The 22,634-nt window shown below is 54.9% G+C and overlaps 3 protein-coding genes and 1 long non-coding RNA gene across 7 annotated transcripts; 2 read left to right on the forward strand and 2 right to left on the reverse strand.

The window, feature by feature from the left end:
* Positions 1-702: 702 nt before the first annotated feature.
* Positions 703-3,374, reverse strand: hpxa (hemopexin a). The gene is made up of 9 exons (XM_088383949.1): positions 3,222-3,374; positions 3,075-3,091; positions 2,523-2,758; positions 2,280-2,433; positions 1,975-2,187; positions 1,808-1,903; positions 1,586-1,716; positions 1,365-1,512; positions 703-1,046 (listed from the first exon to the last, which is right to left on the reverse strand). The coding sequence occupies exons 1-9, from the start codon at positions 3,278-3,280 to the stop codon at positions 817-819; spliced, it is 1,284 nt and encodes a 427-aa protein (XP_088240075.1). The 5' UTR covers positions 3,281-3,374; the 3' UTR covers positions 703-816.
* On the forward strand, positions 2,285-4,334 carry LOC148393734 (uncharacterized). The gene is made up of 2 exons (XR_015860114.1): positions 2,285-3,950; positions 4,116-4,334. It is a non-coding gene; the product is annotated as an uncharacterized LOC148393734 (long non-coding RNA).
* Positions 4,297-17,894, reverse strand: itprid2 (ITPR interacting domain containing 2). 4 transcript variants are annotated; one of them, XM_088383931.1, is made up of 22 exons: positions 17,698-17,892; positions 15,611-15,688; positions 15,211-15,384; positions 14,566-14,617; positions 13,203-13,252; positions 13,075-13,128; positions 12,299-12,338; positions 12,101-12,190; positions 11,756-11,903; positions 11,604-11,664; positions 10,612-10,713; positions 10,290-10,542; positions 10,028-10,181; positions 9,812-9,881; positions 9,483-9,574; positions 7,339-9,399; positions 7,116-7,160; positions 6,926-7,050; positions 6,610-6,727; positions 6,502-6,549; positions 6,095-6,415; positions 4,297-5,823 (listed from the first exon to the last, which is right to left on the reverse strand). In XM_088383931.1, the coding sequence occupies exons 2-22, from the start codon at positions 15,684-15,686 to the stop codon at positions 5,746-5,748; spliced, it is 4,212 nt and encodes a 1,403-aa protein (XP_088240057.1). In that variant the 5' UTR covers positions 15,687-15,688; positions 17,698-17,892; the 3' UTR covers positions 4,297-5,745. The 4 variants fall into 4 exon arrangements, with proteins under 4 accessions (XP_088240057.1, XP_088240059.1, XP_088240060.1 ...); XM_088383933.1 differs by having other exon boundaries at positions 9,812-9,863; positions 17,698-17,891; XM_088383934.1 differs by having other exon boundaries at positions 9,483-9,571; positions 9,812-9,863; positions 17,698-17,889.
* A 1,280-nt stretch (positions 17,895-19,174) lies between these two features.
* neurod1 (neuronal differentiation 1) lies at positions 19,175-22,426 on the forward strand. The gene is made up of 4 exons (XM_088383951.1): positions 19,175-19,338; positions 20,544-20,853; positions 21,104-21,333; positions 21,444-22,426. The coding sequence occupies exons 2-4, from the start codon at positions 20,570-20,572 to the stop codon at positions 21,953-21,955; spliced, it is 1,026 nt and encodes a 341-aa protein (XP_088240077.1). The 5' UTR covers positions 19,175-19,338; positions 20,544-20,569; the 3' UTR covers positions 21,956-22,426.
* The last annotated feature ends 208 nt before the right edge of the window (positions 22,427-22,634 follow it).

A 22,634-nucleotide genomic window follows, 5' to 3' on the forward strand; every position in this document is an offset into this window, starting at 1 on the left:
CCTTCTCCGTCCGCGGGGAGGCGGTGTTTCCAGCTTCTCGTTTAAAAATTGGAAATTGTAAAACGGAACAAATTTCGACCGTCCAAAAATCCTTATTCAACAATCGATTCATTGACAAGAAAAGTCACAAAATATTACAATTCCACCAGAACTCACAGACACACTTACACACAAAGACTGTTCATTGTTTTTATGTTTGAGTGTGTGTGTGTGTGTGTGTGAGTGGGCTATCAATTTGATGGGGGGCATTTTGGCGGTCACCGGTCCATAGGGGCAGCGGCCGGGACCATCTGCTAAGCGGAGCCACATTTACCTGCCACGCTCTTGGACACTGGCCACACACACACGCACACACACAGTTCAACTTTTGTCTGCTTGAGTGTGTGTAGTGTGCTGTCAGTTTGATGGGGGGGGGGGGGGGGGGGGCATTAAGGTCACATGTGCGGGAGTAGTTTTGGCGGTCACCGGTCCATAGGGGCGGCGGCCGAGACCATCTGCTAACATTTACCTGCCACGCTCTTGGACACTGCCCACCCCCCCCACACACACACATACACACACACACGTGCACACATGATGAGACTGTGGAAATGGTTGAGTGGAATCCCATCCGTCCGTCCGTCCGTCCGTCCATCCATCCATCCATCCATCCATCCAGCCATCCATCCATCCATCCATCCGGAGCAAAGACAAGAAGCAGAGTGCTTCTGCTCACATTTATTGACAACAGCAGTGTAGAAAATCACACACTAACTAGTCTGCCTCTGACACATTTGCCAGTCCAAAGCTAGAGCCAAGTCGCCCAGGGGGTGGCCACTAGTGGTCGCAGCCAAACAAGTCCATGGACACTCGATGCTGCTCCGGGATGGCGCGTCCGGCCACAAAGAGCTGGATGTCATCAAAGTGGTAGAAATGGTTTCCGACGATCACACGCACGCCGTGGGGGTCGCACATGGCGGCGTCCACCTTTGTGATCAAAGTCAACGCACGCTCGTTGGTGGCCTCGTGAGGTGTTTTCGCCAGGTCCACATCGTAGATGTGGTCACCTGAAAAGACAAATGCGATGGGGATGTTGACGTAAGAGACCAAAGGTGATATTGGGAGGGAGGAAGGGAGGGAGGGAGGGAGGGAGGGAGGGAGGGAGGAAGGAAGGAAGGAAGGAAGGAAGGAAGACAGGAAGGAAGGAAGGAAGAATGGAAGGAAGGAAGGAAGGAAAGAAGGAAGGAAGGAAAACAGGAAAACAGGAAGGAAGGAAGGAAGGAAGGAAGGAAGGAAGGAAGGAAGGAAGGAAGGAAGGAAGGAAGGAAGGAAGGAAGGAAGGAAGGAAGGAAGGAAGGAAGGAAGGAAGGGCTTTTCAAAACGACCTTTGATAACGTGAGCAATGTGCTCATTCCCGCAGACAAAGGCGGCGTCAATTGGGCCCTCCAGACCCAGAACCTCCTTGACGGTTTTAGGGTAACCTTCGGTGAGGGTGTGCGGCTCGCTGACCTTGTACAGATACACTTGGTCGTCCTGCGCACAAGGAGCCGCGACGTTACCGTCGGCGGTCCGGTCGGTCCCGAGACGGGCGGCAAGCGGGGCAAACCTTCATCATGTACAGCTGGTCCTCGTAGGAGAAGACGGCATCCACCTCGCTGTGAAGTTCTTTGAAGGACGCTTCGATGGTGTCAGCCTTCACCATGTCGTTGTTGCCGTCTCTCTGCAGGAAATGGTGACCTGGGCAAAGGAGGGCCGCCAGCCGCCTCAGTCACCGCGCTGCTTCCATCATTTCTCTCTCTCTCTCTCTCTCTCTCTCTCTCTCTCTCACCTCTGAAGGCGTACAAGTTGCCCGCATTGTCAGAGGTGATGGCATCCAGGTGAACGTGGCTGCATCGCTCTCGCTCCACCATGTCGGTTTCCTCGCCTGCCACGCGCAACATTGAGAGAAGCGAAACTTCCGAGCGAGCGAGCGAGTCCCAGTGCTGAGGCACTTACTGTAGTTGGAGCACTTCATGAAGAAGTCGCGGGCCTCCTTGGGGTATCTGCCGTGGACCTCTCCAGTCTTGGGATCAAATTTGGAGAACTGGTGTCCGTGGAAGCAGTAGTAGTGCTCCATGTAGCGGAAGGCCGACGTGCAGTTGGGCATGGTCTTGAACTCTCTGTGTTCCACTGCCTTGTTGCCCATGTGGTAGTGGTAGATTTCGTGCTCTGTCGGAGGAGGGGGGGGTCAGGAGGGGGCTGGGGGGGGGGGGGGGGGGGGGGGGGGGGCGCCGGCTTATGTCGTCTTTGCGAGAACCAACCTTTGAAGAAGATGACTTCGTCCTCATCGCAGTCCGGCTTGGGACATACCACAGCGGCGTCCAGGTGGTCCGGGATGCCCGGGAACACTTCGGGGATGGTCTTGGGGAAGCCCTCCTCCAACTTGTGCTTGTAGTAGGCAAACACTTTGTCGTTCTGGATAGAAACAAAGGCGGGATTGAGCGCCGGCCGGCCGGCCAGCCAGGCACAACTCCAAACGACCGCTCGCGTGCGTGCGTGCGTACCACAAAGAAGTAGAGGTGGTCGTGGTCAGAGGCGTTCTCAAAGTGCATCCGGAAAGCGGCATCCAGGTGGTCCAGAGGGTGGTTGGGATCTTCCAGCTCGGGGAAAGATCCGTTGAGCAGCTCCGCTTTGCCGTGGAAACCCTTGAACACGTAGTGGCCTTTGAAGAAGAAAGGCATGCCCTCCTCGCTGACCGTCACCGCGTCCATCTCCAGGCCCAGACAGCGGTCCGGGGCGTCTGCGCGACACGCCGAGCGAGAGAGAGAGAGAGAGAGAGAGAGAGAGAGAGAGAGAGAGAGAGAGAGAGAGAGAGAGAGAGAGAGAGAGAGAGAGAGAGAGAGAGAGAGAGAGAGAGAGAGAGAGAGAGAGAGAGACGCGCTTGTGTTAGCGCCGAGCACGCCGGGACGAGGCATCTGTGCCCACAAAGCGGAAGCGCGCCACCCGAGCCCAGCCCGCCGTCTCCTGGGGCAGCGTCACCAACGGCGCACGAGTCGCGTTGGGGAACTTGGAGATGATGAAGGAGGAGGAGAAAGCGCAGGTTGGAGCTCACTCACCTGAATGGCCATCGTGGCTGCGGGAAAAGAAAAGAAAAGAAAGGAAAGCGGCGTCACGCAGGTGTCAAACCAAGTCAATCTTTGGCACAATTTCCTCCGGTTGCTCGGCCGTACTCGGCAATGCTTCAAAGGCAAAGGCGGACTTACTGGTCGGCCCGCGCCGAGGCCAAGCAAAGGCACAGGACGGTGGCGAGCGCAGTCTTCATGACGGCCTGACAGGAGTGAGCGAGACCGGAGGTGGCGACTCCACGGCTCCCCGGGCCATTTATAGGATCAGGCCAGGTGCGGGGGTGGCGAGCCGGACCCGTTCGATCCAGAATGCCGTGTCCTCAAGATACACCCGAGCGGGGTTACGCAAGCAGGACAAATCAATACGCATGAGGACACACGCTTCCCCACGCGCTTTGCCCAGCCGCCGCCACGTTCACGTGTCTTATTTGGCCGTGCCACTTTCCTAAAGCCGCATCGCTGGAGTCCAGCGAGCGACTGGGGTCAAAGCCAGTCCGGAAGCTTCCAGAAGGTCCTCAAAGAGAGGTAACTAACCCGGCGTACTGGCGGGTCACCGATTGTACAACACGCCCCTGGGCAGTGAACATTAACAGAAGTTGCCGAGCGTCTTGGCGCGCGCTGAGGGACGGTCAACGTCCGGCGTGCCGACGCTCCCGTGCAAATCAAGCGCTTGAATTCTCCTTGGTCTCGCAGGCCGGCCTCGGGCGCGATGGCCGCTTGGGGATCCCGCTCACCCCTATCGAAGGCCTGGCGTCACGTCGCCCCATTGGTTCGTTTGGCATGTCGAGCCGCTCGGCTCGCTTGATGAACTTACATTTATGGCCCAGCTTGTTCCAATCGACTGATTTTGCAGAAATCAGGAGGCTTGTGAGTGAGTGAGTGAGTGAGTGAGTGAGTGAGTGAGTGAGTGAGTGAGTGAGTGAGTGAGTGAGTGAGTGAGTGAGTGAGTGAGTGAGTGAGTGTGAAATTCATAGGGCAAGCTGCGTTTGTTTTGGAGCGAAGCCTGACTTCATTCTCGTCCGTTTTCATAAGGTACGTGGTCTCGCTGCTCCAGGAGCTACGAGACGTGACCGACCCTCGAAGCCCCCGCTGCGCTGCCATCGTGCGTCGTCCCAGTTTAACCTGGCCGGCCTCGAACAAACTCACCAAAGGTCACCTCGCTGTTTGCCCGACGCTCACGTAACGCAAAGCAGAAAGAAGAATCAGCAGCCAATTGTAATGAAAATAAATACATCTGTTTTATTCTTCGTATTTCTAGCGAGTGAGCCCTCCCTGCATTAAGGCGCAACTTCCACGAGTGTGATTCACAAATATGGAAAAGAAACACACAAAGTGAAGGACCGGTGAAGTCGTACGTGGCGTTGCAATGACTCCACAGCGGATTTAAAAATCATTGATTATCAATCCCTTGAGGAGATGGACACGCGGTGGCATTCAGTGTTAGCCCGACCCCTGTGAAAATGGTTGAATATTGAGCGCTTGCTCAGCCTCCATCAAACGTGACAACTTGCACAACAAGCCCTTGAGCCCATTCGGACCTGCCACATTTCCATCACTAACAGCGTCTGTGCTTACAGTGTGTACCAAATGGCTCAGAAACGGCCAAGCGGATGATGCTAATCGGTTAGCACGTTGGCTAACACACAACTTTGCTCCCAACTCTTTTCTTCTGAAACCAGCGGCGTCGATAAGTTGCTCAATTAGCTCATGACTTTGTATGCAGGCGAGCTAACCTGCTAAAACGCTTTGGTCAATGTCTTCTCAACTCGGGTGGCTAACATTTCGCATTTGAGCACAAAAGGTTAGCAACATTTGCGTTGACGCGTAGCTGCCTAGCCGCTAACGTGTCACCGCTCCAGCTAAATTGGCTAATTGCCGCTAATGCTAACGAGCCCATTCCTTTCTCAAGCATGACGACGGTGGTCGTGTAAACGTCAACTTTGTGCAGACATGTGCTCGCACACGCGCTCACAAAATCACTCTCTCTCAAGCAATGTGTCTGTCTCGCACGCTCGCTCGCTCGCACGCACAATGTCATCATACGCTGAGCAAAATCTCAGTGGCTTCTCTCTCACAATCTTACATTGGCACAAATGCCACACTCATCGCTGGCGTTGTTGCGTGACACGGTGGTGAGGAGTTGACCCAAAAACAAAAAGGTGCCGTTGGAGTGCTGCTCTTGAATGTAGGTCTGACCGGTCCTGGCTTCTGGCCTCCTGGTCCAATTTTCTGATCATGTCTTTGCTGATCCCTAGTGATTGTAGCCCTAGCTTCCACAATACCTACTCAGTTTTTTTTTACAGGGCCCGGTGCTGTTTACAGATCCAATTTTCTGCTACGAGTCTCGTCGAGTAGTCCAGGGTTACCGACAGTAGCGGCCGACATGCCTTTTTGCTAGTCCTGGCTCTTAGGTTTCATCCTTCGGCTCTCGGTTAGTGTTGGCGGGGTTTGGTAGCGACCAGGGCGGCAGCGGCTAGACTAGCAAACAAAGCAAAATAAAGGCACGGAGAGGAGAGGAGAGGAGAGGAGAGGAGAGAGGAAAGGCGCAAGCGCTTCCCTCGCTTGCGGCCGCTGCTTTTGCTATAGCGTAGTTTCTGGCCCAAGCGCAGTGTGCTCGACATTCAGTGTTGCTCTTCGGCAGTGTCCGGACACACGTGGCGGGCTAGAGGCTCCGGCCGGGCGGCGAGGGCTCCTTCGACATCTGCGGCCGCCGCACTTCCTGCAGCCCGCTCTCACCGATCTGAAGCACAACGAGGCCACGGCGTCACAAGACGAGTGGGAGGGGGGTGGAAAGAAGTCCAACTTGCAGGACAAATAAAGCTTATCCAATCCGACATTTGACAACTTGATTGAAAGGGCACTTTTTCAATACGGAAGCTATTTTTCCATTCCATTCCTTTGTTATTTTGAGTTGGACTCCTTTCCCCCCCCAAATACGACAATATGGCAAGATGTAAATGACTGGGGGAGTATTTCCCATCCACGTTGCCCTTTGACCTCAGCGCCTTTACCTCCAGAACGAGCCGGTTCAAGTCGATGTCGTCGCCCAGGGCCTCGTGCGGTCCCTCCTCTTTGCTGCTCTCTCCCTCATCCTCCTGGAGCCGGTCCCGGTCCGGGTCCCGGTCCCGCCGCCTGTCGGGACGAGGGGGTGGCGCCGGGGTGATATTGACGGACGCCCGGTACACGGCGGCGGGCTTGTGCGGGTCGCAAACCGGATCCGCCCCCGGCGTCGAGGGCCGACGGGGCGAGGCGGCCCGGCCGGCCGCGGAGGTGCGCTCGTCGTAGCTCAGCTCCGATTGGAGGATGAACTGCTCCCTCAGGAGTGCTGACACCTGCACAAGCACACCTTAGCATGGTTAGCTTTAACGTTCGCCTAACGCAAATTCAGCGTCGGGCAAGTGCAACGTGCTCGACTGACCGGCTCCACGGCTCCGAGCGCCGAGCTGGCCGCCGCCCGGTCCGCGTCCTGCCGAGGGGGAGGAGCCGCTTAGTCGCTGGCGCGGCGCTAGGCCGAGTGTCTGCTTACCTGGCATGGCCCCGCCTCTTCCGTCAGCTCCATCACTTTGTCGTCCAGCCGCTGTTCCAACTCCAGCAGTTCCTCTCTGACGGACGAACGTAGCGACTCCAGCTGCTCCGCCTCCAGCCTGCGCGCACAGAGGGTCAAGCACGAGGACACGCACAAACGTACGTGCGCCCGCCCGCCCGCACACACAGAATGGCCCTTTCACAATACAGGCAAACACACACACACATCAACAAACAAGCACATAGGTACACATTGCCACATGCGCCCACACAAGCACACAAACACACATGGAGGCTAAGGCTAGCCGTTAGCGTACCTGTCAGCGGGGCTCAGGTGTTTGTAGACCAGCGCCTGCTGGCGGACCACGGACAGCTCCAGCTCGCCCATCTGTGCCCGGAAGGCGGCCAGGCTGCGCCGCTTCCGGCGGAGCTCGTCCAGGGCCTGGAGGGCAAAGGTTAAAAGGTGAGGGGGCAGAAACGTGCAAAGGGGCGCGGAAGGGCGCTGACCTGTCGACGGGAAGCTCGGGGACCCGCGTCCGAGGTATCGGCGCGCTGCCGAGAAAAGAGAAAAGCTTGGAAAAGGAAATGAAGCTCAATACAAGCCTTGCCGACAAATCAGCCACAACAAATCAATCAATAAATCCCTTTCCAGCTTGCTGCAGAAATTCAGCCTACGCTTTCCTGGGCTTGAGCACAAAAAGTGACCAATCACATCGGAGCACCAACCAACCTGGTTGAGAGTGTGAACGGTCCCCCTTATGTCATGAAGAACCCTCCTCAGCTCCATCTCTGTGCCGGACAAGACCTGACCGGAAGCCGGACTCGAGCCCGAGCGCAAGCCGTACCCCGGACCCAGACGGGGGTCGTGAGCCAGATTGTGAGCCGGGTGCAAGCCGTAACCGGCACCGAGACCTGGGTGGAGGTCGCGAGCCGGAATATGACCCGTGTGCGAGCCGTAACCGGGACCGAGACCCGGGTGGAGGTCGTGAGCCAGAATATGACCCACGTGCGAGCCGTAACCCGGAGCGAGAGGAGGGTGGGAGCCGTGAGCCACGGTATGTCCCGGATAGGGGCCCGGGCCGACACCCGGGTAGGGGTTGTGACCGTGACTATGAGCCAGATGAGGGCTGTCGCCAACTCCGGGGTGGGAACTGCGGTTCTGCCCGACGTGACCCGAGTAGGGGCTAGCCGGGTGGGGACTCTGACCCGGATGAAAGCCGTTCCCGAGGCCGTGATGCCACGCGGGGGGAGACCAGGGGCTGAGCTGCTGGTGAGCCTGCCGGTAACCCGGGTAAGGCGGGCTGTGGAGAAGCGAATGGTACGCCGTGTGGTAGTGGTGCTGCGCAATGGGGGGACTTCCCAGAGGGACGTTCCACAGGCTGGCGTAGTGGGGCGCTCCACCCAAAGGAAACGACTGCTGGAGGAGGTTGGGGAGGCTGCCGTAGGGGTACAGAAGGGACTGGTCTACAGGCGGGGCGGACAACGGGCTCCCCGCTCTGGGGCTCGGGCTCGGGGAGAGGACGGGGGTCCTGCCCTGCCCGTAGTGTCCAAACAGCTCCTGAGCGGAGGACAGATCGGGGACGCTCTGGGTGATCCAGGGCCACTCGGTGGGGGGGCTGGCACTTCTCAGCGAGCGGGGCGAGGGCACCGGAACACGTGGCTCGCCGGACTCGGGAAGTTTGGGGATAACTAGGGTGGAGATGCAGGTGGGCGAGTCGGCGCAGGGCTCCTGGCTGTAGCGGAAAGCGTAGCGGGGCTGGCTACGAAAGGCCCGGCGGCCCCGCTGCCCTAACTGGATCTCCACCGACGACACCACCCTGGTGGGGGACAGCAGCGAGGACGGGAGAGAGGAGGACCTTTGCAAGGGAAGACCGCCTCGATGACGGCTTCGGCTCAAATGCGGACCCGCCTCGCCCAAACGCTCCTTGACGCGCGTCAGCGCGCGCAGGACGGGGGAGTCTGAGGCGGGGAGATGGAAAGGATGGCCCGAGGGAGGCGGAGCTTGAGGACCCAAGGGATCGGCCTGGGATGGCCGATGCCGGGGGGAATTTGTCGGCGGCGCTTCCAAAGTCGGCGGGTCCGAGGTGGGCGGCTCTGAGGATGCTTCCCGGGTGGGCAGATCTGAGGACGGTTCGGAGGGCGGTGGATCTGAAGACGGCGGTGGATCTGAAGACGGCGGTTCCGAGGTCAGCGGATTAGAAGGCGGCGGGTTAGAAGGCGGCAGTTCCGAGGTCAACGGATCAAGGGGCAGTGTTTCCGAGGTCGACGGATCAGACGGCGGAGGTTCCGAGGTCAATGGATCAGAGGGCGGCGGTTCAGAGGTCGATGGATCAGAGGGCGCCGGTTCCGAGGTCAATGGATCAGAGGGCGGCGGTTCCGAGGTCGATGGATCAGAGGGCGGCGGTTCCGAGGTCGATGGATCAGAGGGCGGCGGTTCCGAGGTCGGCGGTTCCACAGTCGGCGGTCCCGAGAATGGCGATTTCAAGACGGGCGGTATATTCGATGGGGGCGGGTCCTTTTCTTGAGAAGGTTCTGGCGCTTCCCCTCCCGCCGCGAGGGTCTTGGGGAGCTGGTGGGCCTTGTACTGCAGCAGCGGCGGCTGGTGGTCTTCCCCTTCCCGGTGGGCATTGCCGTTTTCCTGGCCGGCGCCGCGAGTGGGTTCCGACTCCTCGGTTCGCGCGTCGGGCAAGTCGACCGCCAATTGTTTGCGAGAGATGGGCGTGGCGACGTCCTGCGAGGGGTGCGATGTCACCGTGTTTTCACTGTCGCCGCTGTCGCTGCTCTCCTGAACCTGAACAAACCCGTTCAGAAAAATGGCCCTTTTTCACACATTTATCCACACGTGCTGCAGGTTTTTGCCGGTCGCTCGTCCACCTTGAGGTTGGCGGCGGCAGCGTCCAGCGACGACGTCTCCTCGACGAAGCCACTGCTGTCCGACTGCTGGCTCACCGTCCGCAGCAGGTCTGCTGGCAAAAAGCGGCGTGAGCGCAGCCTGAGCGCAGAGGCGGTGGCGCCTTCCTCCTCCGGGGGCCGCTCTCGCGCAAGCGGACCCGCGCCACCCGTTAACAGCCGTTGGCTTACGTAAGCCAGACCTTCAGCGGCTGAATGGAAATTTGCTCCGAAGCCAGAAAGTGAAATCAAACAGCCACGCGGGGACCGTCCGTCTTCTTGCCGAAAAAGGAAGAAGAAATGCGAGTTCTCACCTGAGTTTCGGGACGATCTGGCCAGAAGAGCTTCGTCTTCGTTGCTCTGAATCTGAGGAGACACGGCTGGCTTTACCATGGCAGAAGAAACGCAAAACAAAGAACAACAGTAAAGTTGAAAAACAAATGTACATGGCTTAGGAAGGAAGGAGGAGGAGGAAGAGGAGGAGGAGGAAAGCAACCAGGAGAGTGCAAAAAATGGCCGGACGTAGGTACCTCCTCCATGTCGAAGGAGTCGGCGGCGTTCTCTGTGCGCAAGTGAGCAAGCTGGGGCGCCGCCGCCGCCTTCTCGGGGGCCCGCGGCTCAAGCACGCTCCCATCCGCCGCCGCCGCCGCCGCCGTCGGATCAGGCTCGGGCTCGCCGTTTAGGCTAGAAGGCAAAAGCAGCTTGTGACATGGCTTCTATTCTTTTGGAGACGGCCAAGGATGGAGCCGCAAAGGGCCACGAGCGGTGACCGCCACGCGTGTGTGCGCTCACCGGCGGCGCCTCGCGGGCTGTTCCTTGTCGCCTTCTTCGGCGACGGTGGCCAGCGAGCGGCTGTCCTTCTTGCACACGGGCTCGTCGGCGTCAGCGGCGGGCGCCGGCGCGTCGGCGCCCGCCGCTGCCTCGCACACCGTCAGGCTGTGCCTGCTCAGGCTCTTCTTCAGACGGTCGGCTACGTTCAGAGCAGATTTCTTCCTCTGGAAAAGCGACGGCGGCGACCGCTCCTTGCCGGCCTCTCCTCCGCCTCCTGAGTCAAAAGGGAAAAAAAGGCCGTCGCCCAAGGGAAAGCAGAAACAAACCTTGTCGCCGCGGTTACCTTGATCACCGACGTTCTGGACGGGCTGACCGGACACGTGACCGTAAAGCTGGATGAACTGATTGGCCACCGTGGTCAACACCTCAATCTGACGGAAGCGACCTGGTGGACACGCGCGCGGGCGCACACACGCCATCAAACGCTAGCGACATTCGACTCAAACTCCACGTCGGCGGCGGAAAGCCCGTCAGGCTCGGACATTTTTCTCGCAGCTAAAAAAATGGGGGAAGGGTTTAAAAATAGAAGAACAGAATGTACTTGCGCTGCAAAGCATCAAGAGCTTCTGTCTTTTCTTGGAGGGCCACCAAAAGCCGACGGCCAGTGAACGGGCCGGGCGAGCCCAGCGCCGCTGCGAGCCAGCCCGGCGCCCTATTTGAGGAAGCGTAGCAAATGTGCGTGTTGCGCGCCGGGCCGGCCAGTTGCCTTGACCGAGCGAGCGAGCGGTCGGTCGGTCGGTCGGTCGGTCGGTCAGAGCGCACGTCCGACTCTGCGTGGCCCGGAGAACAACACGTTGTCGGTTCCCAGCGCGGGGCTGGCGTTACGCAAGCGTCCCATCCCGGGAAAACAGAATGTCCCGGAAGACAAACGGCGACTTCCTTTGACAAGAGGGCCACTTTGTCAGCAGCGTGTTTAACGGCCCAGACATTCACGTCTAAATAAAGACGGCCATCTTGGAAAATCACGCCGGACGTGCGTGTGCCTGTGTGCGCACAAATGCGTGTGACGCATGACAATGTGAGTGTGTCTTTTGGACTTTGTGAGTGTGGCGGAGAACACAATAGTGAGGAGACAGAGTGAGCGAGCGTGAGGGAGAGAGAGAAAGGGGGAGGCAGGCAGGCCGGCAGGCAGGCAGGCAGGCACACAAACACATCTTTGTGGTGTGCGGCTGCTGCCGACCCGGCAACCGGAATCAATCCCGAATGGACGCGCAAGCTAATGCTAAGCCACCGAGTGAAACAAGCCCGGCGACTTTGTGGTGAGCGAGCACTGACTTGTCAGAGCGTAGTTGGGGTTCTCCACCTCCATCCGCTGGAGCTGAGCTTCCAGGTAGACCTGCGAACGAGCACAGCGAGCCACATCGTCGCATCCAGCCGTACAAAATCAGGCTACGCTAGGTTAGCTCGTTTGGATGGGGCGCTACAACCTTGATGTCGATGCCGCGCGCCGCCGACGAGTTGTTGAAGAAGCGCGAGGGGATCTTGGAGGACATGTCGGGCTCGTCCCTCCCGAATCCCAAATTGAGCAGGATCTCCTCCGGGTCCTCCTCGTACAGGTCCAGCAGCTCCGACACGCTGCGGATGAAAAGTTGGATGTTTTCAGTAACGGCAAATCAAGAAAGCAGGTCTTTGTTGAAAAATTGTCCAAAAAAGTCAATTGTCCGCCGCCTTGGAATGGAAACAAAGCCACCGGCCGACCGGTAGGGGCAGCAGGGAGCGAACGCACCGCCAACTCCGGGCCAGTAGGTGGCACAAGTCGCTAAGGGACCAACCTGGACACGGTGCTGCTCTTTCCGGAGCCGATGGAGTTCATACTTGGGGCTTTTTCTTTGTACAGAGTCCTCTTGCGATCGGCGGCCAGACTGCCACGAGGAAGCCCCAAGGAAGGAACGGACGGGACGGGAAGTGAGCCGAGCCGAGCCGGCGGCACCCAGGAGACCGCCACAACAAAGACAGAGCCCTTGACTCACCAGGATCCAGTCTTCTTGTTGACGCACTCAAGTTGGTCGGCTGCAATGGCCACAAAAAAGGAAAAAAAAAAGACGTCAACAATCACACTTGAGTCACAGCGATATGAAAACGACTCCTGAGGGAACGGAATCATTCGAGGCTTGATGCGTGCGCTACGATGATTCCGATTGTTCCAATTGCCATCCACTTCGGCTATTTGGATTCCACACCAGAGCAACTTTGATATAAGATGCAGATACAAGATGATTGACTCCAGCCCATAGCGTGCGATACCATTCTGTCCGCTTACCAAGTCGGATCGGAGAATATTCACCGTTTGAGAGGCCGATTTGAATCGCTTGGATCTGGACCCTTCTCAGTGAAACATTTCCATGACGTCGTTCAAATAGCCGTCGATTGACCGAATCGATGACTTTTCCGTTCAAAATGAATGGACTCCGATTCAGGAGCCACGACTGACTCGCGCGGTGTAACGTTTGAAGGTCCTACGACGTGGAGTGAAGATACGGACAAAGCCACATCCTATTTGAGAAGATGAAATTGTTTTCTTTTCAGCCTGGCGAGGCTCGTTCTCACGTGACTTGACAGTCGCTTGATTTGATTGCTACCTGCCCAGCAACCCTTGAGGATGTGCACCTGGCCTCAAAGCAACATGACATGGCCGGCCGGCGCTACAGCGCTACTGGCAGCCGCTCGCCCACTCGCCCGCTTGGCCAACCGCCCACCCGCCTGCCGGTTGCCGGGTGCGCTCGCGTTTGGCCGGCGCCCTACTGACCGTCATCTCCCAGCAAAAGGTCATCTTCGAAGCTGCAGCCGTTCCTCGCCGCCCCTGTGGGCCAGTGACAAATGCCGGCCTCAATCCTTTTTGTCAACTGCTTGCTCTTGTGCAGAGACAGCGCTTACCTTTGACCGCAGGTGCGCTCGGATCCTCCAGCGACGCTCCCAGCGGCGTTCTAACAAGCACAAGAAGAAAAGCAACATGGTGGAGTGCCAGAAAAAATGACAATTCACACACACACACGCGCTATGATCCATGTGTGTAAAAAGTAAAGCGGCTAGGCTAGGCTAGGCTAGGCTAGGCTAGGCTAGCTCCTTTCAGTGGCTTTGGAATTGATTGCATGATGCTAACTTCCTAACGCATGCTGGTGTATGCCAGCTGATCCAGACTTACCTGTCCAGCAGGTTACGTGCTTGTCAGTGATGTTGACTAAACGGGACCGGAGCGGACCGGAGCCAACTACACCGGACTGGACTGGACGCAACTCGATTGACTCGCTGCTTGGCGACTGAGCTAGCGGCAGCCAGACACGCTTATGCAAGTCGACGCTCTTATCAATGGGACAAACTTCATGCTCGCCATACACGCACGCACGCACTTACATACTTTCTCATATGTATGCAAACAAATATGTATACGCTTACTGGCACACATATATACATGGACACATGTGGCACACAGTAGGATGCCAGCAAAAGCACACGTACACACTATGATCCATTCATGTACACACTATGAGACATGAATACAAACCCACGCACGCACACGCGCACACACACACACACACACACACACACCAAAAACAGTTCCATTTACAGACATTGTGATTCCTCCATTAAGGATTACACTCACACACAAAACTACACTCAAACTTTTTGCTCTCACACATTCACAAGAACACATTGACACATTTCACCCCCCCCCCCACACACACACACACTTATTGATGCACATATTCACACCAACACTCTGAATACACAGACACTGGCGTTCACACAAATTCACGCGCACTCTAAAAGCTTGCGTAACCTGGCGCAGCCGCCGCATTCACACGTCCCCCAACCGCCCGACGACCGACCGACCGACCGACCGACCGACCGTGTTGGGCCCCGCGGCAGTTGCCGTGGCAACGGGTGACTCCTCTGTGCGTGTGATAAATGTTGACTCAGCAATAGAAGAAGCAACTCCTCCTTTGTTGACTTTCTTTCTTGTGTCTTTGACAGGCTAGAGTGTGCGTGCGTGCGTGCGTGTGTGTGTGCGCGCGCTTGTGTGTGTACTGCATATGCAGGCTGCTAGCACACATCTTGAAGCGTGAGTGGAAAAAGAATGAGTGTGGGCCAGTTGCTTGGCGCAGTCGCGCAACATTCCCGCGTCAACACCTCCGCTACAGTAGGGGTCGACGACTCACCTTTTGCTCGCTGCATTCTTCTATTGCTCAACCAATTTGTATTTTCCACCTTTGAAAGTTGTTTTTTTGTCAGGGCTTACCTGCATTGGTCGAGCCAACAGGTGATCTTGTTGGGAGCGAGTCCTGCCAAAGCTACAAAAAGCAACATGAGAGACATCAGCACGCTATGCACGCATGCTGCTTACAAAAAATATGTATACACACGCACACACACGAATCCCACTGAGCTTTTGGCACGGCAATCGATACTTTGTGATTTACTAAATGAAGCTAGGGAGGCGAGAACGAGGCACTCGAGTCAGCACGTCGCGTGTTGAAACAAGAGCGCAAGACAAAACATTCCCTTCCACGAGCACTGCGCCACCGCCAGGCAAATATCTGAGTGGCACAGCATTGGCCGCTCTTAGCGTAACAACGAGCGACACACTAACGTGCGCAAACAATCACATCCTTCGAGGTGGCGGCTGTTGTCATAAACAAGATGGAGCTATTTTGGAGGGAAACAGCTCGACGTATCTACAAGATCCTTTGAGCAGATCTACCTAGCGCAAGATCTACTGAGGCAGACTACCAAGCACATACCATTAGCCAGATGGATCAACATGAGCAAATAATCAAATCTATTGGCATGACCAAAGACGCCTATGCTCCCAAAATCAGATCAAGGAGCCACATCTACACAGCGTGCCAACAACCCCCTGTGTCAGCCGGCGTGTGACGTTCACCTGGTTCTTCAGAGGTTTTCTTTGGATCCCCGTTGGACTCGGCGGTGCAGTCTGGCAAGGGTTCAGCGTTGTTCTGGGCCTTTTGCGTTTCCTGCCAAGTCGAGTCCCGACTCTTAGCCCAGGCCCGCCGTCGTAGGGAGGCCGCGCTGCACTTGGGCCCGGCGCTGCTGGCATCTGGACGTCCGCACGGGGAACAATGAGTCATGTGGATCATGTGACCAAACCTGATAGGAAGGAAGGAAGGAAGGAAGGAAGGAAGGAAGGAAGGAAGGAAGGAAGGAAGGAAGGAAGGAAGGAAGGAAGGAAAGGAAGAAAGAAAGAAAGAAAGAAAGAAAGAAAGAAAGAAAGAAAGAAAGAAAGAAAGAAGGAAGGAAGGAAGGAAGGAAGGAAGGAGGAGTACCTGGAGGCAGGACTGGGTCTAGGAGGATAGTGGGACTCTCCATGGTTGCTACGGCAACATCTTCAGCTGCTAGCATACCTGTGGGGATGGGGAAAGGCGTCAGACACCGGAACCGTAGCGTAGTGACGACCCCAACCGTTACAAGCGACATATCCAGATACAAATGCACTAAAAGCACTGAAAAGAGAAGGAACGACTGAGACCACTGGATCCGTTCAAACCATTGGAAGCTTTGAGACCACCGGAGCCTTTGAGACCTCCTGAACCAATGAAATCATTGGGTGGCACCACTCGAACCGCTGGGATGGATGGGATCATTAGAACCAAAGAGCCCACTGAAAGCACTGAGCCGACTCAAATCCTGAAGCTCACGGGGAACGACTCAGATCCCCACTGAGACCACTGGCACTCACGCAAACCACTTTGACCACTGGAACCAGAGAAGCCACCGTGAACCACCATGGGCATTGAGGCCACTGGAGACCACGGAAACCGTCGAAGCCACTGGGACCGTTTGAACCAGCGGCCGGCAAAACCATCGCAACGGCCACAAATAGATGCGCTGGGAAGAGGACGTGTGAAACAGGAAACAAGTGTTTACGGCCACCAGCACAACAACTTCCTGTCGGGAGTGCGTGTGTGTGTGTGTGTGTGAGATTTTCATAAACAAATTCAAGGCCTCAGCTCAGCACAGAAGCACTCAACGACATTCAAACAGACAAACACTCCAATGTCCTCGGGGTGTAAACAACATGAATAACGACAACTTGCTCCAAGGCAAATGTTGGCGAAATGAAAAGTGTCCGTCGCTCTCAAAGCATCGCATCGCATCGCATCGCATCGCATGACTCGACAGCAAGACACGTTGGCGTCACAATACTCGAGTCCCATTTGAAAAGGTCCCTTTGCGGCATGATTCCACTTCCATAAGCTGGCTCTCGCTTGTTTGCTAAGATATTAGCGCCATCCTAAGTGGCATGATCTCCTGCTTGGAGCTCCTCCAGGCAGGAAACATGCTTGACAACAATGCGTCACACACTGTTATCGTCGTTGGAAAGAGCAAAGTCCGCTCGCTCTCCCTACTCAGCGCTTTTGGACCCGGCCAAAGATGTTGAAAGGCGCACATTGATATGATGTGAAACCTTCTCAAGCCCACCCTTTGGAGTCAGCGCATCAAACGAGCCTGTTTCTCACCAAATTGTTTGGCTGGCTAGCAAACATCTCAATGGTGCCGGTTATTCTGAACACGTGAAATGTTTCCAAACGACTACGTCACTTGGTTCCCGATGGCGCTGCTTTCCACACACAGCAAAGGAACGGGAGTGACTTGACGGTTGAGAAAAGTGTCGCTTGGCACCACCGTCATCTTGAGAGCATCCTCAACAAGTTGTCAAATGAACTCAAATCCTATTTCTTTTTGATGACATCGTTAAATGTCACCAACAAGTTGTGAAAACTTTGGAATGTTTCCTGGCTATGGCGAAGTCATTTATCTTGGCATTAAACATGACGCAAGTGAACTAACTTGTTTACAAACGTTTAAGAACAACACTATGAAGGTGTGCAACGCCAGCCAGCCAGCCAGGTCGGTCGGTCGGTCGGTCAACTCGAGGTAGTGACATTTTCATTTACTGTCATGAATGACTGTCTGCGGATGTCATTGTGGCTCTTATAGCGTGCGAGCGTGCGTGCGTGCGTGCGTGATCTTATGTGAGCTCATGTGTCACTGACGTAACTTTGTGTTGACGTTTGACGTCATCGCGCAACCTATGTGCAGGCGATTACACAAGTTTGGAGCAGTTGGCGGGCGCTGCCTGCTGTCACAGACGTCGCACACGCCGCCGGCCCGGCCCGGCCCGGCCCAGCCCAGCCCAGCCCAGCGCAGCGCAATGCCTGACGGACGTCCTTATGCGACAAACGAGTCGTTCAGGCTCAAACGTCGCGACGAGGAAGTTGTTGGCGTCCTCCGAAAACGTCGCCAACAACTTTTGTGGCGAAGCCGAGGGCGGACTCCAAAGTAACTTTTGGCAAAACTTGCTCAAAGTTGTCGGTCAGCTCGGCGCGGCGCGGCGCGGAACGGAGCTCACCTTCATGTTGGCCTTGAGTCCGTCGCGTCCGTCGGCCGCAAGTGTCGAAGATTTGGCAAGCGATGACTTGTCCTCCTCCTCTTTCGTCGTCAACACTTGCTCACGTCCCACAATCCTGCTTCCGCTTCCTCCTGAATGGCCCGCACAAAAGCAAAAGGGCGAAACGGCACCCTCCAGCGGAACAACCGCCGTGCTACAGCTACAGCTGCAACTGCGTAGTTCAGATGAACAGGGAAAGCGGTTGTTGGTGTGGTTGGGATTTAGTTCATGTCAAGAAAATCGGGGAATCATAGAAATTCGTTCTCCATTCGAAAGCATCCATTTTGTTTCGTTTCATTAAAAACTGGTGGTTCTCCGTCTTAATCTTAACGAAAGGGGGGGGGGGCGTTCACGGGCCTGCTACAGCCCCAAGAATTTATGTCCGTTATTTGCTATTTGGTTAACTACGTGAACGTTTGTTGACTGATGTTCACCTGCTTCCCATAACGATGCAAACGTCCAGCTTGCTTCAACAGCTAGCTGCCACGCAAGCCGTCGGCCGACAGGCGGAGCCAAAGACCAGTCGAGTGAGACATGCGCTCATGAACGCTTCAGTCGCTGCTCCACTTTGTCAGAAAGTCTGGTGACAGTTTTCTATGACTGCTGCTGCTGCTGCTGCTGCTGCTGCTCCACTAATAGTCGTAATGATAAGACGACGCAACACCATCCATCTTTACATCGCGCTTGCACAACGGCGTCTTTTAAATGACATACAACATGGGCAAGAATAGGCAGATAACCTTTTATTTTCCTTGCATGTCAAGCGAATCATTTGATCTCCATTCATGTGGCCGTGGTGGCGACGCCTTTGAAACGTGACAAAAGCACAGCGAAAATTTTCATGACGCTGCATTCCAGTCAAGAGATGGCGAGTGCCAGTGGCTTTTTGCAGCGAAGACGCAAAATTGACTCAGCGTTAAATATTATCTAGGTGAGCGTGCGCGCGAGCGAGTGAGGTGCTTGAAGGTTTCCCGGTAACTACCTGGCAACCGCTTGATCGCCCTCATCCTCATTACCAGCACGTTGCCATGGTGACCAGCTCACCTGGCTGGTCGAAAGTTCAACCTTATTGGCCAATCGAGTCGATCGTTACTTTCACCAAGACCACAAAGTTCCACGCACGTCCCGGTTTTGAACATCGATGCCATTCGTACAAATGTCACATCGGTGAAAATCAGATCGTGGATTTTCATCATGTTTTACAAAGTTGGAAAGAAAACTGGATTTAGGTGGCAAATTTGTCCGGACATTGCCTAGATAGATGCGCGTTTTGGGGAGCTGCGTGGTGTGGGTTTGGCGTTGCCGCGTGTGCCTGCGTGCGTGCGTGCGTGAAGCGGCAGATGGGCATTTCCGGAAGCTGGGTCACGTGATCCCCGGGGCCGTTTGGATGACGTGAACACCATATGGCGAGAGAGAGGGCGCGGCCTGGATAGGGTCATAGGCACGCGTGCGCGCAGCTCCAGCACGAGCACGAGCACGACTCCTATAAAAGTGCGACTCCTCCGCGCGCACGACACAATCCTCCGAGCGGCTGTCACGCGCACGCACGCACGCACGCGGTTGCGTGATCTCTGAAAAACGGCGAAGCAACAAGAACGACAGGTACGTGGATGGATGTGATGATGATTGATTATGGATGTGATGATTTATCGTCAGTGACGTCAGAAACAACAATCATTGATTGATTGCAATGGATTGAAAGTAAGGCGCCCGCCGCCGCCGCCGCCGCCGCCGCGCATGCACGCAACAAAGAACCATCGATCCTTTCCTTTCCTTTCAACTTGTTCAATATGGTCGAGGCAATCTGTTGATTGAAATGAAAAGACATAAAGAGCACTTTAGGAATGTTTGTTGCTTTCATTCCAATTGGAAGTGAGAATGCAAATATTTGGGTTTTCTTTGCGATATAGAAGAACACTTGTTTGTTTGTTCGTTTATTTCGATCGTGTCACTTGACTTGATTTTTGGCCTTTGAAAGGATGACCGCAACTTTTGCAGAGTTTGACTCGTGTTGCTGCAAATGGAATTATTTGATCAAAGTCAAGGAAGTCAATCAGTCCGTCGATGGTTGATTTGATAAGATTTCCCATTGATGATTTGATGGTTTTGGAAATCATTTCAGTCCCACTGTCGGCTAAAGTTTGCGATCTTGTTTTGTCATCGATTTTCACTTTGGCCTTAAATTGGAACCTACTTTGTATGGCGAGTAAATGTCAATTAAAGTTCACTTGGACGCTTGTTCAGTTTGTTTTTAATTGTGTGAAGTCTCATGTCATTATTGTTTCTATTTTCACAGTGATCAATATTTTCGTGCTTGCGTATGCTATTCAAAAATAAATAGTATTACAAGAATACAAGACAAAATATCTTTTAAATATATATCTTATTTTACAATGAAAACGGTTCGATGATTTGAATACAACTGAAGGTAGACGAAAATGTTTACACATTTAAAGTCTCGGAACATTTGACCAAAAAAATGTTTTGTTCAAAGTAAAAAATCTCGGAAGATTTAACAAATACTTTTTGCTCAAAGTAAAAAATCTCGGAAGATTTAACAAATACTTTTTGCATAATATTCAATGTTGGGATTCTCGTATAGGACCTCAATCCTCTTGGCAAAAAAAAAAAAATCACTATAAGTTCTGAAGAAAATCACGATAGAAACACATCTACAGAGCGAGCGAGACATTTCATGAAGATGCCCCTTGATATTCGTCAAATGGAAATTGCTGAGATGAGAATGAGACATTGGATTGCTTTTTTGTAAACTGAATCTCCAACTTTGTATTCCTCGCGGAAACCAGCATCGTCCTCATCTTCATCTCGTGCCATGACGAGGTCGGAGCAGAATTTCGGCGAGTCCGAGGTTCAGCAGGAGGAGGCGTGCAGCCCCGCGGGGATCGGAACGGTAACCGGCGCCGGCACCGGCACCGGCACGGGAGACGAGGAGGAAGAGGACGATGAGCGCCGCCTCCTGGAGGACGACGACGAGGACGAAGACGAGCAAGAGCAGGAGGAAGACGAGGACGAGGGCGAGGGCGGGGGCGAGGGCGACGGCAAGCCAAAGAGACGAGGACCCAAGAAGAAGAAGATGACCAAGGCTCGCATGCAGAGGTGACGCCCGATGCTTACAACACCAAAAGAGAAATTACAGGCCGAACATTTCATTGATTTACGGTACTTGGTCCTTTACTATTAGTTGGGGGAAAAAAAATAATTGTAATGGGGCCGAGGATCCTCATATCGATTTTGTACGTACCTTCATGGCAAATGAAGAGCAAAGTCGTTGGCTTACACATCACCGGATGAGTGAAATGCACTTTAGGTCCACGAATTAAGCCTCGATGCATTTGTTGCCCTGCAGGTTCAAAGTTCGGCGTATGAAGGCGAACGCTCGCGAGCGCAACCGCATGCACGGTCTGAACGACGCCCTGGAGAGTCTGCGCAAAGTGGTGCCCTGCTACTCCAAGACGCAAAAACTCTCCAAGATCGAGACCCTGCGCCTGGCCAAGAACTACATCTGGACCCTCAGCGAGATCCTGCGTTCCGGGAAAGCCCCGGACCTCATCACCTTTGTGCAGGCGCTCTGTAAAGGTGCGCTCACGCGCGCACACGCACGCACGCACGCCTGCACGCCGCGCTCGTACACGGCATGCGCATGGACGTCTTTGTTGTAAAGTTGCGCTGTGGTCCCTCCCGCGCAGGTCTGTCCCAGCCGACCGCCAACCTGGTGGCGGGCTGTCTGCAGCTGAACCCTCGCACTTTCCTCCCCGAGCAGTCGCCTGAGCTCCCGGCCCACCTGTCGCTGCCGCCGCCGGGCGCCGCCCCCTACGCGGCCCACTTCTCCTACCGGAGCCCCGGGCTGACGCCGGGCCTGCCCAGCCCGCCCTACGGCACCATGGAGCCCTCGCACATTTTCCGCCAGGTCAAGGTTCCGGCGTACGGCGCCCCGGACGGCTACTTTGACGGCGTCCCGCTGACGGACAGCCCCCCCTTCGACCCGCCCCTCAGCCCACCCCTCAGCGTCAACGGGAACTTCTCGTCATTCAAACAGGAGGCGGTGGCGGCGGCGGCGGCGGCTGCGGCGGACTACGACAAGAGCTACCCCTATGGCGTCCACTACGGCGGGGGCGGGGGCGTCTACCCGCAGGTAGACAACCTGCTGGGCTTCGACGGACACTCGCATCAGCTCAACGCCATTTTTCACGAGTCGTGAAAAGAGCTAGCTCCCTGCATGGCGACGGCCAGACAGACCGGCAGCAATAAGCCAAACTATGCAATTTCACCCATGTCCCCCCCCCCCAAAAAAAACACAACATCTATTTTTGAGCGTCCATCTTGTTGCTTTTTCTAATGTGTCGCGTCCCCTCATATTTGGAAAGACTTGTATTAAAGGGGACCGATTATGGCCATTTCGTTGTTTTGTCTTTAGGCCTCACAACTCTTTGCAGGAATCCGTCCATCATTTTTCCTCAATCGGATATAGAACAATTATTTAAATGTCTATCATTTGAGTCCAAAACAAGGATAAGATTTCAAATTGAAAATGACCAAAGTGATGATGATTCCGGACCTGGTTCGGTCCATGAAATCCGTCAGAAAATTGGCGAAAAATGATTTCCAAATTGAAAGTAGATGTCAATGTTTGATTTTGAAAATAACCAATAAAATAACAAAGATGCAATAATATCTTCTTCAAAACATATAATTCACGCACGTGTGGCCCAAAATTCCACATTGATTCAAAATTAATTTCAACTACAGTAGTTGCGTACTAAATAATATACTACAACGTGTGTGCGCGCGTGTGTGCAGGTGTGTGTGTGTGTGTTTGATAGACGGGCCCAGATGTTCATTCTGCAGGCAAAATTTTAATTTATGAAAATGATCTTGTT

The sequence above is a fragment of the Syngnathus floridae genome, chromosome 8 (assembly GCF_059516105.1).
Source record: "Syngnathus floridae isolate MCC-2025c chromosome 8, RoL_Sflo_1.0, whole genome shotgun sequence".
Lineage (NCBI taxonomy): Eukaryota > Metazoa > Chordata > Actinopteri > Syngnathiformes > Syngnathidae > Syngnathus > Syngnathus floridae.

What these genes read in the sequence shown, in the direction of transcription:
- hpxa (XM_088383949.1), bottom strand. Translation starts at nt 3,280, where the DNA reads ATGAAGACTGCGCTCGCCACCGTCCTGTGCCTTTGCTTGGCCTCGGCG. An exon ending in ACCACCTCTACTTCTTTGTG is followed by an intron (nt 2,434 to 2,522) that starts GTACGCACGCAC and finishes GTTTCTATCCAG; the next exon opens with AACGACAAAGTGTTTGCCTA. An exon ending in CGAAGTCATCTTCTTCAAAG is followed by an intron (nt 2,188 to 2,279) that starts GTTGGTTCTCGC and finishes CTCCTCCGACAG; the next exon opens with AGCACGAAATCTACCACTAC.
- itprid2 (XM_088383931.1), bottom strand. Translation starts at nt 15,686, where the DNA reads ATGCTAGCAGCTGAAGATGTTGCCGTAGCAACCATGGAGAGTCCCACT. An exon ending in GAGCGCACCTGCGGTCAAAG is followed by an intron (nt 13,129 to 13,202) that starts GTAAGCGCTGTC and finishes ACTGGCCCACAG; the next exon opens with GGGCGGCGAGGAACGGCTGC. An exon ending in CTGCCGCCGCCAACCTCAAG is followed by an intron (nt 9,400 to 9,482) that starts GTGGACGAGCGA and finishes GGGTTTGTTCAG; the next exon opens with GTTCAGGAGAGCAGCGACAG.
- neurod1 (XM_088383951.1), top strand. Translation starts at nt 20,570, where the DNA reads ATGACGAGGTCGGAGCAGAATTTCGGCGAGTCCGAGGTTCAGCAGGAG. An exon ending in ACCAAGGCTCGCATGCAGAG is followed by an intron (nt 20,854 to 21,103) that starts GTGACGCCCGAT and finishes GTTGCCCTGCAG; the next exon opens with GTTCAAAGTTCGGCGTATGA. An exon ending in TGTGCAGGCGCTCTGTAAAG is followed by an intron (nt 21,334 to 21,443) that starts GTGCGCTCACGC and finishes CCTCCCGCGCAG; the next exon opens with GTCTGTCCCAGCCGACCGCC.